At 34.0% G+C, this 20,179-nt stretch overlaps 1 protein-coding gene across 6 annotated transcripts in view; it reads right to left on the bottom strand.

Moving 5' to 3' along the window:
• Positions 1-20,179, bottom strand: part of CNKSR2 (connector enhancer of kinase suppressor of Ras 2) — a 243,332-nt gene that overhangs the window by 149,357 nt on the left and 73,796 nt on the right. For all 6 annotated transcript variants that reach the window (XM_005870966.2, XM_005870967.2, XM_005870968.2 and 3 more), the window contains exon 5: positions 6,262-6,303. In XM_005870966.2, coding sequence (XP_005871028.1) covers positions 6,262-6,303 — 42 coding nt within the window. The remainder of the gene's footprint in view (positions 1-6,261; positions 6,304-20,179) is intronic.

Genomic DNA, 20,179 nt, shown 5'->3' with positions numbered 1-20,179 from the left:
GATTAGCTATGACTCAAGAACCTTTTAAAACAGAAGTGTGTCACAGGATGGATTTAATGGTATTATGATTTTCTCCAGTTTTTTATATTTATTTCAAATATGAATCAATATAATGAATAGAGCACATTCTCAGGATGAGATGGAAAGTTTTCATATTCTGTTCTATATATAAGCTCTAAATTTTATATCTATTTGCATATGTGTGTATGGTTGCTTCACCCAAATCTAAAAGGTCTAAAGGGAAAAAAGATCTGCGCATAGGATGTTTAGTATAAAATAAATACTGATTAGAAAGAGTTGTAAAAATAACATTTAGTCACTGTGGAGATTAAAAAAACAGCAATTCTATATTAATATATTAATCAGTAGCAACAAGTAGCATTCTTTCATTATCTCTGAACCTCATTCTTTCATTATAGCTGAATTTATCAGATACTACTTTTTAATTTAATTTTTTAAATTTTTATTGCATTTACTGGGATGACATTGGTTAATAAAATTAAATAGGTTTCAAAAAGTTATATAGGTTTCAGGTGTACAATTCTATAATGCATCCTCTGTATATTGTATTATATATTCATCACCCAAAGTCACGTCTCCTTCCATAATTATTTATCCTCCCTATACCCTTTTCTACCTTCCCCACTCCCTCTGGTAATCAGTATATTGTTGTCTGTGTCTATGAGTTTTTTTTTCTTAATCTTTCAACTTTTCCATCCAGCTGTCTAACCACCCTCCCCTCTAAAAGCTATCAGTCTATTCTCTGTATCTATGAGTTTATTTCTATTTTGTTTGTTAATTTTGTTCATTCAAAAAAAATAGCAACCCTATATTAATATATTAACCATAACAACATATAGAATTATTTCATTATCTCTGAACATCATTCTTTCATTATTGCTGAATTTATATGATACTACTTTTTACTTTTTAGATGAATATGTGAAGTTTCAGCTATTTTATTTTTTAAAGAAGTAATATAATTCAGTATTATAAGTCATACAACTCTGTGCCAATTTAGGATGACAATTGTGCTATATTTGGTGAAAAATATTACATATTACAATATTGTCATATATAATATTGTCAAATAGTGAGATCTCTAGGTGATATAAGCCTCATTATGAACTATAATATTCTTAGTATCCTAGTACTTGCTGGCAAGTACTAGGATACTAGTGCTTCTCTGTGAAGCTAGTAATGCTGCACCTCTGATTATGATGTTACACTAACAGGACACAGGGAGTGAACAATTGTAGGTAACAAAAGAGTAAAATTCACAAACAGAATTTAAACTGGTAGCCTGGCTCATGTGGCTCAGTGGTTGAGCATTGACCCATTAACCAGGAGGTCACAGTTTGATTCCTGGTCAGTGCACATGGCTGGGTTGTGGCCTTGGTTCGTAGGGGGTGGTGTGCAGGAGGCAGCCGATCAATGATTCTCTCTCATTTGATGTTTCTATCTCTCCCTCTCCCTTCCTCTCTAAAATCAATAAAAATATACTTTTGATAGAGCGTCGGCCTGCGGACTGAAGGGTCCCAGGTTCGATTCCGGTCAGGGGCATGTACCTGGGTTGCGGGCACATCCCCAGTGGGAGATGTGCAGGAGGCAGCTGATCGATGTTTCTCTCTCATCGATGTTTCTAGCTCTCTATCTCTCTCCTTTCGTCTCTGTAAAAAATCAATAAAATATATTTAAAAAAAAAAGAATTTAAACTGGTATTCCAAAGTATTATTCTATATACATGTGCCCCTACACAAGAAGACTTTCTTGCTCATATAAGAGAACTGATGGAGAAACAATTTTTTAAACTTAAAAACTAATATAATAATTTTAATTTCAATTTTTTTAAATAGTTAAAATTTCAATTTTAACTCAACATAAAAGTTATATCTGTATACAGCAAAATTAAGAGTTTCAAGCAGCTTCATAAAGCAATTGTAGTTGCAAATTAATAAAGATCATGTGAATTTTGTTCCAACAATGCCTAGAAAACTCTGCAATCCCTTTAGGTTTCAAACTCTGATGGTGAGGGGAAAACACAACAAAACAATTAGCAAAATGAAAAGAAACCACCACCACCACTCCCACTGCAGTCACCTCTGCCCTTGCCTCAGCCACCACCATCACCATCACCATCACTTCATTAAGCCATTCATTCACTTAACAATCACTAAGTTTCTGCTACATGATTCAAATGCCAACTACTATGTTCAAGGATTTCACAACCTGGGAGAGTATTTATGGTAGCATATTTGGCTTTGACATCACTGACATTAAGCATGCAGACCTTGTGTACCTGATAATGGAAAAGAAGCAATAACACTTTAAAATAATAATCATCTAGCAATGATGAGGTCAGTACCAACCAGTGAGAGACCATTAGTTAGCCCCAAATGTGTACCTACGTTGATGAGCATGAAGTGGACCCTTGACACTTGCAACTTACTTGTAAGTACTGCTCTGAGACATCTTGGTCGGGTCTGAATTAAAAGTGGGACAGCAGGTTCCACCATTGTGATTTCTCATAGGGAAATAGCTGGAAACCAGAGCTGGATCTGGGAAAATCTCCATTCTGTTTGCTTGCTTTCTCAGGGGCAGGAAACAGAGCCAGCTAGGTTTGCAGTGGGTCCCAGCCAGATGAGAGAGCCCTCATTAGAGGGCACAATGCCTTTCTGGCTCAAGAGTAACAAGGGTCTGGACATCTTAGTAGCTCAACCAAAATGTAGGTTATTAGGAAGAGTATTTCATTTAATTTCAGATTCAAATAGCAGGAGTAAAGCAGTTCATTATAATTGGATGAGCTTCTGGAAAATCCAGGCGCTATATATACAGTTTATGGGCAAATAGGGAATGAAAAGCAGAGACCTGGGAGCAACATTTTCATTTACAGCTGAGGAATTCAAAGTTACCATCTGTGCTTTTATGGAGAAAAAAGCTAATCACACTGTCTCAGTTATGAATTTATTGGTTCTCAGCTCCAAATCCACCCTTCAGTGCTTGCTCTGTGATAATGGACAGGACTCTTCATTTACAGTGAGCACAATGTTAAGTTTCTTGTCAGTAGAGGGCGGTGGAGGGACATCACAGGGGGAAGGAGGCCTCTCCTTCAGGTCTCCTTGTGTTGCATTTTGCTTTTTCTTGCTCCTGATGCACAGTCCATCAGTGATGCATGTGTGTGGGAAATCCAGTGGTTCCCAGACCATGTGGTCCCTCAGTGACCTCACAGCCTTATCCTGGGCTTAGTGACCACCATCTTGCGGCCCTCTCGGCCTCTTACCCACAGTTGCACCCCACTTGCTCTGTGAGTCCTCCCAGCAGCATCACTTGCCTGTACCCTAGAGGAGTGGTTCCTGCTTGCCTGGCCACTGTGGATCAGCTCTTGCTTAGGCAAGCCAGTGAAGCTGCAACACTATTGCTCCAATGAGTTCTGACATCAGCCTAGGCTAGGGGATAGTTCCTTTCCTTGGGTACAGTCCCAGGGTATGCTTTAGAGCAGTGATGGCGAACCTTTTGAGCTCGGCATGTCAGCATTTTGAAAAACCCTAACTTAACTCTGGTGCGGTGTCACATATAGAAATTTTTTGATATTTGCAACCATAGTAAAACAAAGACTTACATTTTTGATATTTATTTTATATATTTAAATGCCATTTAACAAAGAAAAATCAACCAAAAAATGAGTTCACATGTCACCTCTGACACGCGTGTCATAGGTTCGCCATCACTGCTTTAGAGTCTCTTTACATCTGTATGAGTACTCTTCTATCATGGTTTGATAATTACTTAGCATAAACTTCCCTTGTTTGTTACTGTGTGGTTTCTGTCTCCAGACGAATTCAATTAACTTGTTGAAGAAATCTTTACATTTACAATAACTATAAGTGTAGTTTTTTAAAAAATCCCGTGTCTTTGATCACATAAAGAATGGTCTCAGTTGATGACAATCCTTCAATTTATGTGGACACACTGCTTTCTACTGATTCTGTGAGTTAGTCATCAAAGAATTATGTTATTTACACCTTAGAAACCACAGAAGCTGCAATCCTTCAACTTAATCAGAGAGGCTAATTTACTTTGTAAAGAGCTAGTTAAGTACCAGAATGGGGTCAGGACACCAAATCTTTTTAACTCTCAAATTTGGTGCACTTTCTACTACATTACTCTGCCTCCGACTCCCCAACAAAAACAAATAGTCTTTGAGAACAAGGACTGTACATTCGGAGTCAGTGTGAATATCAAATCATTTAACAATCCATAATGTGTCTAGCAAATGTAATGCTAGCAAGAACACCAACATAAATATACCAACTTATCTAGTACATAGTGTCTAACCAAATCATAGTAAGACACACTGAAAGCAGATTATTTCAATTATTTATGTGTGGCCACATTCCCTTTAGTATATACACATGCTTTTTTTGTCCCCCAAAAGACAAAAATTTTCTATCTTCATCACATTCTATCTAGATTTCTTCTTTCTTGCACAGGACATCAGTTGTGGAGAAGTTAATTTACATTTAAAATAATTTATAAGGCAATTAACCACCAGAGTATCAAAACCTGAAGGTAATATAATACAATACAAGAAGTCAATGCTATTTCAGTAATGGTGTTAGCACCCTTCTTTAGGTTGACCACAAAGACAGTGAAGGGGGGCAAGATAGAAGGGTGATGTTATCTATAGAAATAAAGAACCATCTGATGCTTTCAATGTACAAAACTCAGTATTAGAATTCACATTTTAGTGAATTGAACATAACTTGTATGTTCAAATGCTACAGTTACAACCAAAATGTCAACCATTCAAAAAATTTCAGTGTGCAGTGGCCCAAGACCACAGCTTTAAGAGAAGAATGTAGCTATAATGGACAAAGCTGTCTTTTCACAGCATCAGGGACCTTTTGAAGACCAATGCAAAATTATTTTAATAAAGTCATTAGATTACCACTGTTTTCAAGAAATCTCTAAAGACAAAGTATTAATATGATTACTTTTATTATGGAGCATGCTGCTACCCTAGTACTTATATCTTCAAAGTCTAAAATGAGCTCTTCATTTTCTCCTTCAGGCTTTTTTCTTAGACCTAACTATTGGTTCTGTGCAGTTTTAGCCATTTCTAGTTTAGACAGCAGAGAAGGCACAATATTCCCAGGCCAGATGAAGTTTAGGAATAAAGAACTCATATATTTTTTAAATGAAAAAAGAGATTAAATAGAATGGTTATGAAATAAAACAAATAGTTAACATGCTTCACTCCTACCTTTCACCAGTCTTTGAATCTTGAGAAACACTCCTGAGAAGCCATTTCAGACCTTGTTTTTTGACAGACTTACTCTGCGTCATAGCCCTGCTGCTCCCATTAGTGTGCCTGCAACACTTGTCTACTTCAATAAACTCGTGGGTGACAACATATCATCTGGTTGTATTTCACCTCCAGTCCTTTGCTACCATAATTTTACTATTCTGGAATTCAAGTTTTACTTCATTTATATGGTAAATTTATTCAAATACATTTTTTTCAAAAGGGTACTTAATGACCCTTCAGTTCTCGGGCTGACACTCCAACCATTGATCACACTGGCCACGGCCAAAGTGAATATATTGCATTCATTTCTAAATGTCTTCAGTGTTATATATACTTTCACTCGTTTCTAATAGAGGTAAAGAAGTTCCAAGGGCATATTAGCATCAACCAAGACATGGATGTACAAAGAAAAGCAGCTAAATCTGCATTAACAAGAAATAATATGCCTTTCTGCAAAGTATGATGTACTCACACTCATTTCTAGTAATAAAATATCTGCACAGTCATTGATTTATTTAACAAATATTGCCAAATTAAAATTTGGAAGTTTGTGTGGTGAGTATAGAATCAGAGAAAAGGCAGTTTAATTATTTTATGAGTTATTTCATACAAATGATGATAGAGGTGAATTATCCCTCTGATACAACCAAATACTTTTCTTTGATCTGCTGTCAAAAATCAACCATGAAAAATTCTGATTTCAAATTGTCTTTTCTATAGATTCTTTATTTTACTATACTCCAATCCTGCTACATTCTAAATACTGTATCATATTTTTCTATTAAGATACAATACAATAATTATAAATAATATAACCTGTTATGTTTTGATTCTTTTGAACTTTTCCTATGAAATATACAGGGCTCACCTTTTTATAGGTTGTAGATTTTTATTAATTACTAGTTAAAGAAATATATTCTAATGAAGATGAAAATAAATCCAAGTATACTTACCACATGAAGGATTTTATTTTCTGTTTCATATACAGTACAATCCTAAAAATAGAAACATAGACATTAGCTTTGAGAAAAATCAAGCATTCATTCTAAAATACTTTCTTATGAATTACACTACAATTTGAAAAAAGTATTAACAATTCAAGCAAAAACAGCAATAATGGAAAAAAATCTGGAATACTCTATCACAACATATCAACAGTGGTTAGCTCTGATAGTCAGTTACAGGGATTTTCTCATTTTTGCTTGAGTATTTTCTTTCAGCTTATTTTTATTTATTAATTGATTGATTGATGAGAGAGAAACATCGATTTGTCCCACTTATTTATAATTTAACTAATTTTAAACATAAAATAAATAATTTACATTAAATAGATGTAAAAACAATCATTGGAAAGTTATTGTAACCACTTTCTATCTAAACTTTTACATGTGATAAATGTATTTTTTGAAATATTTCCAACATTTCAAATACTAGTTTATTATAGACTGGAACATTAAGAAAAACACTACATTTATTTCAATATCAAAATCTCAAAAATACATTTATATTTGCAACTACTGTAAGCTATTTAATATACTTTACATTATGCATTAGAATTGATACATGCTACTAATAAATGCCAAGTTTATAGTTCTTGCCTAAATTTGATTCCCTGAAATTATTTTTTAAAAATCACCATTGTCTTTTTACCTGCAATTGCTACACTTACAATAAAGTGGTAACATAGCAAAGTGATCTCTGCTTAGAAACTTCTCGTATTTATGGTTCTGTTTTTTTCCAAGGAATTTATGAAATAGGCACAATATTAGTAGAAACTTAGGGTATTATGAGAATTAAATGAAAAAATGAGACAAATGGCTTAGCACAGTATTTGACATACAGTAAATGATAAATAGATTTTAACTATTAATTACTGCATCTTTATTTAAAAATTTAAACTAATCTTTATTTCAAAATATAAAGTTAATTATTCGACTAATTTTGAAAAAATCCATATTCTATAGTACTGCATATTTCAAGGAATAATTGTCCTTTTTATTTTACCTCCTGAACTTAATTTTAACAAAAAGGAATCTGGTTCTGCATAGTTTTTCATAATGCCATTTCACCACAATACCTTGTCAGACGAAGTACATATTCTTAACAGGGGCAGAATTTTTAAGGTTAAATTTAGATCTGATTCATTTCCCAAACTAATAGAAATGTTTAAGGATTGGGCCTTGCCATTCTAAAGAGCTCTTGTGCCAAAAGAGAAGTTTGTTACAAAGTTAAAGCTTGCCAAAGGAGCTATATAGACAGTCATACCTATGTCTATATACTTACGTAAAGTCAACTCTTAATAATTATGAATTATGTACAGAGGAGCCAAGTTGCAGATAAAACATTTATATTTGTAAAGTACATTTGTACTCTCATCTGCATTTGAAGGGGCCAATTTTACAAAATTAACTTTAAACACAATTACATTGGGAAGAGATGATTTGAAAAAAGCTGGGCAGGAGCCCAGTTTCCCTATGCTGTCTCTATAGCTAGCTTCAGCTGAAATGGATGTGAGTTTCGTTATTTACCTGCCTTCCTAGAATCAGACAATATGATTAAATATTCAAACTTCACAGGGATTCTCAAGGACAAAAGTAAATATTATCTAAATATATATCCTGCTAATGACATAATAATCACATATAATATTTCAAGTCTCTTTAAAATATAATATTTTACTTGCACATCCCTACAATAATATAACAAAAGGAACCGTGTGACAAAATCTTACACTATTTTTAGCAATCATATTGTTTGTTGGTAGTAGTGTTGTTGTTCCGTTATTTTATTAAAACTGTTGTGTTTCACAGGATGAAGCAATTGAACAATGTGATACTACATCCTATAATTCTTGGTGTCATTGATAAGTAATTTTAGCAGGGAGAAAACAGATACATATATAAAAAGTAAAATCCTAGTGTCTTGATGTATTATGTATGCATATATGTGTATGTTTTACTTAGTTTTGCCCACTGAAAAGGCATAGAAATGATGGCTAACATAGTAATAAATAAACTCTCCACAGTTAGTGATCTTCAAATGCCATTTCCAAGGCCTTCTTGGAAAATGGCTGATTCTGATCTGGGATTGGAAATATACAAGATGAGTTTGGGTTATATTGTGACACAAGATAGAAAGTTATTAAAGACTATATGTGGATTGTGTCAGTAGGACTGAGAAGTCAGTATGAAGAGGTTCTCACTGGCAAAGATGGAGCAATTTGAGCATATAAAAGGATAATAACTGCAATGGATGAAACAGTAAATATAATTAAATATTAAATATACTAATATGTCTGATGCTAAATTTTAAAATAGTAAATATATACAAATATATTTTATAGTTTAATGATATTGAATAATTGGATGAATTGGACAATGTATGATAGATGTACTTTTCTTATTTAAAATACGTTTTTATTGATTTTAGAGAGGAAGGGGGAGAGAGAGAGGGAAACATCATAGATGAGAAGGAATCACCCATCAGCTGCCTCCTGTTGGGGATCAAGCCTACAACCCAGGCATGTGCCCTGACAGGAAATTGAAGTGTGACCTCCTGGCTCATGGATCAGTGCTCAACCACTGAGCACGCTAGCTGGGCTATAGATGTACTTTTCTTCTTAGTTCAAGAAATATTAATCAATTGTGCTAAGGATACAAAACTGAATAAAATATGACTCCTCACTTAGGGAAGTGAAGTTTAAGGCATTCACACAAATAAGATAAAATATGTAGAATTCCAAAGTCTTCATGCAGTTTTATGTTTTAATAACTTTAAAAGTATAAATGTCACAAAATTATACAAATCAACATGTGAAAAGTAAATTATTTAAATTTTAAAAATATTACTATATTTCTTATTAAAATTCAACATGACCACTGTGTTGTGCTATACATTGCTCAAGTTAAATTTCAAACTTTGCAAATATGTCTGATATGTCTGTTCATCAGCTCCTGGTCCTCAGTGACTAAAAGGACTATATTTATAATCCTAACCTTATAATTATTCAAAGAATGAAGCACTGATGCATACTTGACAATTTTGACATAACCCCATAGGACAAAGTCTAAGGGAGATTTATCAGGTGACTGAGGTGGCTGAGGTTTTCCATAGGTCTAAAAAACTGTCACATAACCAGTGTCACACCAATAAATTCAATAAAAAGGAAAAAAAGAAATAAAAACTCACATACTGATGTTAAAATTAAAAAATTATTTGAGGTAAACAAAACTAAATAATAAAACACTGAAATAATTTGATTTTCAAATGATGCTTGTAGCATATTTATACTAGTATATGGGAAGTTATTAAAACTTAAATATGCATAAGCCTTTTGGGACACCCACAATTACTATAATAAAGGCAGGTTCATAGGGTTAGGGTTACAGATGAAGATATAACTAACTGTCTTAAAAAATCTGGAAAGTTGTTTTTTAATTGGGTCTTGGAAAAAATAGGTCTTGAGGCAAAAAAAAAAGAGAGGCATTATTACAAAAGCAATGGAATTACACTCAAACACAGTTAGCTACTGCAGTAATTTTCAGATTTTTAATTCTGTATATATGTAAGAATCACTTGGGGAGTGGGTAAAAATGCAAATTCCCAGGTTCATCCCCAGAAATACAGATTTAGTAGATTCACAGTGAAGGCTCCCAAGATAATTTTGATAAAGGTGGTAGTTTGAGAATTAGTATTTTATAGGACATCATGTTATAGAAGAATGCCAAATCAAACCAAAAATGATCAAATATATAGAATGCATAAAAAAGTAAATGGAATAACTTACTCAATAAAAAAATAAAAACAAAAACAAAACAAAACAGTAAATGGATTGAACAATAGTATCTATCTGAGGGTTCACCCTAAACAGTTCTTAGCTCCTTCTTCTGAGCTATGTGTTTTGATTACACATTCCCCAAATTTGTTGATTGGGTGTTTTTACTTCTAGTAAACTTTCTTTAATAGCTTACTACTTTGAATTAACTGCATCTACATGATTGCATCTCTACTTTTATTCAGCCACATTGCCCTGTTCATTATTGAAAGCCACAGGCTTTCACAAAGGGCAGGACATAGCATAATAAAAACAAAACAACAAAACTGAACAGTAAAAAGTGCACATTAACCTGCTGCTATGTATTAGGAAGAAGAATAGAAAATGACTATGTTCTATTTAGGGAAGCAATAATTTTATGGAGTTCATTTTATAATGCTAAATATTTAAATAGCCCTAGGTACTTCGGGGATTCATCTTATTAGGTAGTTATTTTATTTCCATCAAAATGTGATTTTAAAATATTTGCTTTTCAAGTGTGGGTTTTATTAATATTTATGGTCAAATCCTTCCCCAAAAGATCATACCCCAAGTCTTAAAAAGAAAACAGCACTGAATATGAAGAAATCTACATTTTATGAACCTATTCATGCTATGGAAAGGTACACCTTTGACGTTCTAGTTATTTTTAGGTTAGGATTAAATTTAGATTTTTTAAATTGGATTTAGAGCTAAGCCACTATATACTCCCTAGAGTTCTCTTTAGTAGCTCATGCTGTCCTTTACAATACATACAAATTAACACTTGCATTTCTTGTTTACCCTTCCATATAATGCTTCTACAAACCATGTGATGCACATTTAAATGCACCAAATTCCTAATAAGACAATATTTATAAAAATCAGGAATGTGTCTTCAATTTTGATTATTTTCTTAGAAAATAAGCATGCACAGAAACTCGCCCACAAATGAGCTATATGCCCACACAGGGTCATGATCAGTTATCTTTTCTGTGAAACAATTATGTAATTGCTATACTGAGGAGAATACATAGAAAAATTGCTTTGGCAACAAGTTTTAAGCACCTGGGGGTCATAATGCTCAGTTCAAGTAATATTACTTATCAACTGTATCTATCTATCTATCTAGCTATCTATCTATCATCTATTAGATATATATTCATAAAAACAGTACATGAGTTATTAACATTGAATGCATAGAGTGAAGTAAAACACTAATACAATATACAATTATATTTCATGAAACTTTATAATTATAAATGCTATATAATTTTCATGTCTTTTCAGTATATATTATAGCATAGTTGTACAATTAATATAAAATATTGTTTTACCTGTAAGTAATATTTAAATGATTCATCTATGCAAACCTTTGATAATGGTATCTGCATATAGAATACTTCACATGTTCAATTAGTAAGCTTTCAAAGTATCTTCATATGGTTATGTGATTAATTACTGTATTACTGTAATGAGTTAGTGTTACATTCTCATTCATTCATCCATTCACTCAAGTCACAATTCCATTCACCAAAAAGGTTTTTTGGGGTATCTTTTAAATGCAATTCACTGTTAGGCATTATTGGGTGATCAAAGATAAATTAAACTTGATCCCCGGAGATCATAATTTCATTATTTAGTGGAGGAAAAAAAAACATTCAACTACTAATACAAGGTAGACAAGATAAATGCTAACAGAATATTCCATAAAAAGGAGATGAATTCTGACTTGTATATCTGGAATGACATTATGGAAGAAATGACATTTTAGCTGGCATTAAATAGTTTTTAAGTCTGGAGATTGGCAGTCCACAGTCCAGACCATTTTAGATTGTGCAAACACATGGACAAAGGCACAACCAAAGGACTTGTATGCATGCATATTAGCATAACCAATGGACACAGACACTGGGGCGGTGGGGGCTTGTCCTGGGGGGTGGGAGAGGCAGGGGGGTCAATCAGGGAAAAAGGAGACATATGCAATACTTTAAACAATAAAAATGTAAGGAGACTATTTGGCTAGAGCATAGGTTAAGTGGGGTGGATGTAGGGGGAAGGAAAGCCTAGAAAGTAATGTGTAGTCATTTTGTGGAGGACTACCAATGCTAGACTGCAGAAATTTTTGTTTGTTAGTTTTAAAGTAAATAGGATTTTTATTTTTCTGTAACATTCTATTTTGGAGTCCCTTTCCACCAGGGTAACAAAAACTTATCTCAGCCAATTAACAATTCTGTGTGACTTTCCTTCATGAGGGGTTAAGTCAGTGTAGCTTACCTAGTGCCATGGTTGGTGCTTAACAACAATGTGAAAGGTGAGTGTGTTGGGGTGGGGTGGGAGTGGAGTTCAAACTCTCTGGTGTAACTAACAACTCCCATAGCCATTTCTTGTTAACTTATCTCATGGTTCCTTTCCTCTTTTCCTTTTCCTTTAGTTACAAGAGTAACTTTGACACCATGTCTCAGGTAGGGAATCTTGGCAAAGCTGTGTTATCTTCTGAAACATGCCATGTAAACGTTTCATCCCAAAGGAAGATGGAAAAGTGTGCATTTTACTCTGATACAAGGGAATGCTCACAGATGTTTCAGTATGGGAAGTATGTGATCAAAGGTATGTTTTATGAAAATGAGGGGGAAGAAATTGTGGATTTGGAAGGGAGAAAAACTGGAGGTAAGGAGATTAGTCAGAATACTTTCAATAGAAGATATATATGTAATCAGGGCTTGAACTGAGGTTATGAAGGTGGAAGCGGAGATGAGAAGAGTTGGATGACATACTCAGAACCAGGAATAAGAGAACTGGGTGACTGATTCATTAGTACAGAGAATCATAGACAGAAATTAAACATTACTTCAGGGATTCGAGGCTCAGCAAATGGATGAATGACATAGTAGATATAGTAGGAGGAGAGAATTTGGAAAGAATAAAATAATTTTGGGAATGTGAAATTAGAAGTGATTGAGAGGACATATTACACAAAGCTGTCTAGCAAGCAGCTGAAAACACTGAACTAGATCTAAAATACAGCCAAATATGGGAGATATTGACAGTTAAAGGTACAAGAAAAACAACAACACATTCATTAGAAAAAAGTAAATATAGTGAGAAGATAGCTGAGGACAAAGCTCCAACAATGCTTGTGTTTCGGAGCCAAATGGAAGAAGAGTAGTTGCGTGGCCAGGCATAAATGGAGAAAGTAATGTTCCAGACACATATCTAATAAGACTTTTAGCAATAACAGAGTTACAATAATATGCTCTATTTCTGGGCTGCCTAATTGGATAGCCATTAGACACATGTGACTATTGAGCACTTAAAATGTGGCTAGTGCAAAAGAGACAGAATTTGTAATTTTATTTAATTTTAATTAACTTAAAGTTACATTTCAATTGCCACATGCAGCTAGTAGTTACCACATTAGATAGTAGTGCAGGTCTAGAGAATTATACTAAAGTCTATGCAAAACGGGAAGACATTTGGCAAGCATTTCCAACAATTAACATTAAAAGCAATAACTGGGAAGAAAACAAAGGGATTTAGTTCTCAGGTATTAACCAGATGCTTCTTTTTTTTTTCTTTCAGCAAAGAGCAAATTCCAGTATATTATGACATCTATAGTAGCAGCACAGTACAATGAAACCAATTCTCTCTGGAAGGATAATAGATAGAAAAGAGTCACGAAAGGATACTCTAAGCACCTACTACATAGCTTTGTGGGCATAGAGAAAACAGTGCCAGGGAGAAAACATTTGCAATGGATAGAAGGTATCAGTCCAAACTAAATTTATATTCATCAAAGACGGAAAGCTGTCTGATTATCCATGGTGAATAGACAGGCGTCAGCATTCTTCTTGAATATGAAATAAAAATGACACTGTTTAACTCTAACAAGTTAGAAGTAGAACCACCCCCAAAGACTTCCTTGGCAATTGCTTCACCATTTTGACTGGCTCAATGACCACAAACTTGTTAGTGGTCATGCTGTTGTTTTGGGAATGAGAGGAGCAAGGCTCATGGTATCTATTGAAATTTAAAAATGAACCTTTTTTTATAAAAAGAATAAGCTTAAGATTTTAAATAAGTTAAATAAGGTTATGAATTGTAACAAAATGAGCAATAAATAATTGGATGAGAATGTGGGTGGGCATGGCCTTAAAGGCCTGTAGTCTTTGTGTGTCTGTGAACATATTCACATTGTTCTGTACCTTGCATCACATCCCTGTTCAGAATTCTACTCCAGCTCTCCCCCAGAAAGTCTTCTAAACTGAAGCACCCATGTAGCTCTAATCACTCCAGTCTTTCAGTTGAAAATAAAAGATTTATATCCCAATAGTTGAATGGGTGTGGAAACTAATCTTTTAGCACGTAGAGACTTGTGGGGTGCAGGCAGAAGTGAGGCTGATTGATTTTCCAACATCCAAATGGCTCTCTAACATATCCAAAACCACTGAGGCTTTACAAAATTGAACTGTGAAAAGGGATAAAAAGTAAAAATGTCAATTCAAGGTACAAATGGCAAGAAAACTCATTATAGTGAGACTGTGATCCGGGTAACTTTAATAGCTTTGTTTTAACGACCTAGAGGCAGTGAGTTAATCCCCATTATGAACTAAATTTGTTTATTCTGCCTGTCTTGAGTTAAGACTTAAACAGTTTTGAATGGCCCATCTGATAACTAACTGTACATATTTTATGTTTCCATCCGTTAACTATTTGTTAGTCTTAGTCTCTCCCATTAAATTGCCAATATTTTGGGAAAGAAGAAACTCTATATTCAGCAGCACTGTTTCTTTAATTTCTCAAGGTGCCCTATACACTCTATAATATAATCTGAACTTAACAGTTATGATTTTTTATTCAATTCTCTATTTTCACATTCCATAATAAATATTTTACATTGGTTTTATAGATGAGGTATAAAAATGAAACCTGTAAAGCCATATTTTTTAAAACAAAACTTTTAATTTCTGAATAAGTTAGTATAGTACATTTAATTTCTTCACACTTTTATTTTGTACAAAAATAAACTGAGTTTCGCAGTTTTAAAATAATTTTAAATGTGAGTTTGCTTTTAAACATAATCTATATATCAGCAGATATTTTCAACAAAATAATTGGACCTTTCTCTGCATGAAGATTCATATTATGTAAAAGATATCAAGAATTTTATATTCATACAATGAAACTAACAGTTCTTGGTAATAAAAAAAAACCCTCTCTAGCTGTTCCTCAGATGTTCAAATTATTTATTGTAATGACCATCTAATATATTACAAGGGAAAGAAAATCAAGTCTGTATAGCATATGATTGTCTATCCACTATACTGTACATCTGAAACGAATACAAAATAATATTGAATGTCAACTGTAATTGAAAAATACAATTTAAAAAAGAAAACCTATGCCCAGCCGTGTGATTCAGTGGTTGAGCCACGACCTATAAGCCAAGAGGTCACCAGTTCGATTCCTGGTCAGGGCACATGCATGGGTTGCAGGCTCGATCCCTAGTAGGGGATATGCAGGAGGCAGCCAATCGATCTTGATATTTCTCTCTCATTGATGTTTTTAGCTCTCTATTCCTCTCCCTTCTCTCTCTAAAATCAATAAAAACACATTTAAAACAAATTTTTAAAGAAAACTTATAGGGTCTAAGTGATGGGAGACAATTTTTCCTTTGTGACAAATTCAAATAAAGAGTTCAAGCAAAGATAAATACCATGCCCCATTATAAATAAAAATGTAAATTAAACATTAATTCTTCAATTCAAAATCATCCAGTTGACTGTCAGAAAATAAATAGAAGTTAAGGTATATTTGAATCAAATTTCAAGTAGTAGTTAAAAATTCTTCACCCCATATATCTTAGTCCCTTTTATCTATTTAGATTGCATTTTCTTGGACAAAAAATGGAACATTTTTTCTCAGTAACTGCAACATTTAAAAAGTGCCATTTATATGAAAAGATACTTAAATGATAATAGTTAACTGTCCAAATAAAAGTACTAGCTTAAATCTAGGCTTAATTTGGTCTACCTTCAAAAGAAGTATTACACAGAATCAGTACCATTTAGGGGTTCTTAGTAGTAATACTGAGTGATTATGAGGCAGACTTTTAGGCTCTGAAAAAATTCTAGAGGTCTTCCCCACTGCCACCAAACCTACCGCCCATATTCCAGTAATTTATACTTAAAATACCAAGAGACACATACACATGCATATAAATACGCTATTGAGATTTTTCAAACTTAATCTTTAACAAGCTTTTTTTTTACATTTAAAATTTCCCACATAAGTTAATTTTATTGCCTCTCCTTATATTCAATAAACATTGCTGTCCTTAACATTCTAATATAATGCTATACTAGAATTCTTAATGGATTCATGGTTGCGGCTAACTTTTATTATGATTTCTAAATATACACTTCCTTTTTTAAAGGTAAAAGTAAACTTCCTTGAGCCACTAAAATCTACCATGGATATGTGATTTACTTTGTCCAATGCAGCGGTTCTCAACCTGTGGGTTGCCAACTTGTGGGTCGCGACCCCTTTGGGGGTCGAACGGCCCTTTCACAGGGGTCGCCTAAGACCATCGGAAAACACATATATAATTACATATTGTTTTTGTGATTAATCACTATGCTTTAATTATGTTCAATTGGTAACAATGAAAATACATCTTGCATATCAGATATTTACATTACAATTCATAACAGTAGCAACATTACAGTTATGAAGTAGCAATGAAAATAATGTTATGGTTGGGGGTCACCACAACATGAGGAACTGTATTAAAGGGTCGCGGCATTAGGAAGGTTGAGAACTACTGGTCCAATGAAATGTGAGCGGAAGTGCTGTCTCATTTCTATGCAGAAACTTTAAGAAGCAGTGCATAGTTCACCATGCTCTTTTCCCTCTGCCATAATGACCAGCAGTGTTCAATATAAGATTGTTCTGGAACATTCACCCCTTCCCCCGCAATGTAATCCTAGTATCTGATAGCATACAAAAGAAAACTAAGTATGTGATAGACGTACTTGTTTGCTTTAAAATATGAACACCTTTCTAAATAGGATGGGTGTCTTCTGAAGCAATGAATTCTCTATGAAATTTCAATGGAAGTGATTCCAAGATGTGTCACTTAGGGAATGGAAAGGGAGGTCACCTTTAATTCCATTTTCATTTCAGAAAGGAGTACATTCATTTAAAGTAAGTAGCTAACTTTAGACTTTGAAATGCTCAAAGCCAGAAGCATAAAAAATAAATGTATTTAATAAAATATTATAATAGCCACGACAGAAGTCTACATAAAAAAGAGGCTGTTCTGGGCTCTGAAATGAAGAGTATGCAGAGTAGAGCTATAGTAACCCAGGATGGACATGAAGCATGAGCACTGAACATGAGTGTTATTATAAGCCACTAATATTTTCAGGTTGTTTTATTATTGCAGCATAATATAACTTACCTTAACTGATATAATCCTACACCAAATAAAAGCAGAAAAAAATAGCACACACATGCAAATGAAGACCTAACCAATGCAGAGGTTAATGCAATAACTATTCCATGAATTTTACATGCTGTATCTCTTCATTCTAGGAATTATGAGTGCTACCTTTTAGAGGTGCTGTGTCACTCCTCACACATTATAATTTACAATCAACCTCAGATTACATTCTGCTACCTTGATGCAAATCTAGTCTTTTCCCATCTTGTATTTGTATATAATTTTGCCTCATTTTAAAAGAGTAATTTTTGCTTATTTGTCCTAACTACTTAAATCTGCCTGGTTCTTCAACATGCCTCTGTTAATTAAAATTTCAACCCATTATTTCACTTGTATTAGGGTGCATCTGAATTACCTAACTGATATCTGTGGTCATCCTGACCTAACTCAAGGGGCCTGTGTTATTAAAAACTTACTTTGTCAGCAGAGGCAAAGTGCCTTAGAAAATTAGTGCCTATAATTAGTAACTCTATATTTTCTTTGGTTTGTCATCTTATCCTATATAATAAAAGGCTAATATGCAAATTGTCCCCTCTACTGGGAGTTCGACCAGGGGTCGGAGCTGGCCAGCAAACCACCTGTGGCCCCTCCCCCTGGCTGCCCCCACTTATGATGGGCCCCAATGGAGTTGGGCCAGCTGGACCCCACCCGTGCACGAATTCATGCACTGGGCCGCTAGCTTTGGTATAAACAATCTATATTTTGATTTAATGATATAATACACATAAAGCATAATATGACTCATAAATGTTAAACTTTAAATTATCATTATTCCTTCTTTTTTTTTTTACTAACTCTAGTTCCTGCCCCTGTCTGTTGATACCATTTAGTTTCTAGCACTGTTTTTTTTTCCTTATTACAAATGCACAATGACCATTTTTATTAATATATTTTATGTTTCAAAGAAAAAGTCTAATCCTCTTGTATATGCATGTATAACACAGATGGACTACAGTTGTACATTCTAAATTTTAGTCTCCTTTATAAACGTGAGGGCTCTGGACTGATATGACTTGTAAGTAGTTGAGTCTTCTGATCCACAGTTCTTAACCATTCAGTCTATGGTGAATACGTATTTTTTGTTTGTTTGTTTTGTTAATCCTCACCCAAGGATATTTTTTCCATTGATTTTTAGAGAAAGTGGAAGGGAGGGGGAGAGACAGAGAAAGAGAAACATCGATGTGAGAGAGACACATCGACTGGTTGCCTCCCACACGCGCCCTGACCAGAGCTGAGGATTGATCCTGCAACCTAGGTATGCTCCCTTGACCAAAACTGAATCTGCAACGACCCTTCAGTCCGAGGGCCGATGCTCTAACCACTGAGAAAACAGGCTAGGGTGAGAATATGTATTTTTAACAAGCTTCTCCAGATGAATCATGGTCCATGGACCATCCTTTGGAAAACACCGTTTGTTCTTGATCACATACATCTCTTCCCACCTCACACTCATGTCATACTAAATCATTAAAGTATGAGTACAGCACAGTGGTCATTAACTTTGATTCCATAATAGAATCAGTTGAGGCATCATTTAAAAAACACTGATTCCAAGCCCTAATGCAGAGAATCTAATTTAATAGGTCTTGGATGGGACCCAGATATCAGTGTTTTTAAAAAGCTCTTCACTTGATTCTAAGGTGAAGTCAAACTTGAGGAGCAATGAGCATAAAAATATGACATACCACATCAAAGCAGCTGCATTTAAGTCCTGGCCATGCCACTTATTATGTCATTTTCCCTCTCTGAAATTCTATTTACTCACTTACAAAATTGAGATAATGACATATAGTCTACCTAATTCACGTGATTATTGTAAGGAATAAATCTGATAATATGTTGTAAAAGCACTTTGCCAACCTCAAAATAATGATATTACTCCTGCTTATTAAACTTTATACAGTCCTTTTTTGCTAATAATTTTAAATGTCATAAGGAATAAAGTTAATCCAGATGATATGGTTTGAGGGAGAGGTTACAAAGGTAAACAGAATAGCCCAGAGCAGAATATGTTTCCATTCTACAAGGCAGTTCAGAATCCTTTTGGAGAGGCAGTGTAGATAGTTTAAATGAGAAGAAACAGGAAGCCTAGTGTGGTGAGGAGGGCTGTGGAAAACAGTGATATATTAAATAGGAAATCAATAGTTATGGTATGAATAACTGCTGAAAAACACTAGGTTAGACATTTCAAAAGACATTAAAAACTTTGAGGATAGCACTTAAATGGGAGCAAGATACAGAAGAAAATATTTACAGAACAAGAACTAAAAAAGATACCTAATCAAACCTTTTGATTCCCTTGTGTACTTTTATAATTCCCACTCTGGTACTATGTAGTTCTATAGCACCATATTCTAAATTACTTTATGGCTCAGGATTCCAATTTGGTAGCATATCAAAATTGAAAAATTTAAGCTACAACAAAAGCATTCTAAATGATTCTCAGAAATTAATACATGGATTTATTTGGGGAGGGTGGGAAGCAGATTGGACAGTAATGGGAACCTCTTTTTTTAATCCTTACCCAAGGATATGTTTTTATTGATTTCAGAGAAAAAGGAAAGAAACATTGATG

The sequence above is a fragment of the Myotis brandtii genome, unplaced genomic scaffold (assembly GCF_000412655.1).
Source record: "Myotis brandtii unplaced genomic scaffold, ASM41265v1 scaffold326, whole genome shotgun sequence".
Classification (NCBI taxonomy): Eukaryota; Metazoa; Chordata; class Mammalia; order Chiroptera; family Vespertilionidae; genus Myotis; species Myotis brandtii.
The sequence above is the reverse complement of the archived record's forward strand: the minus strand, read 5'-3'. Positions and strand labels throughout refer to the sequence as shown.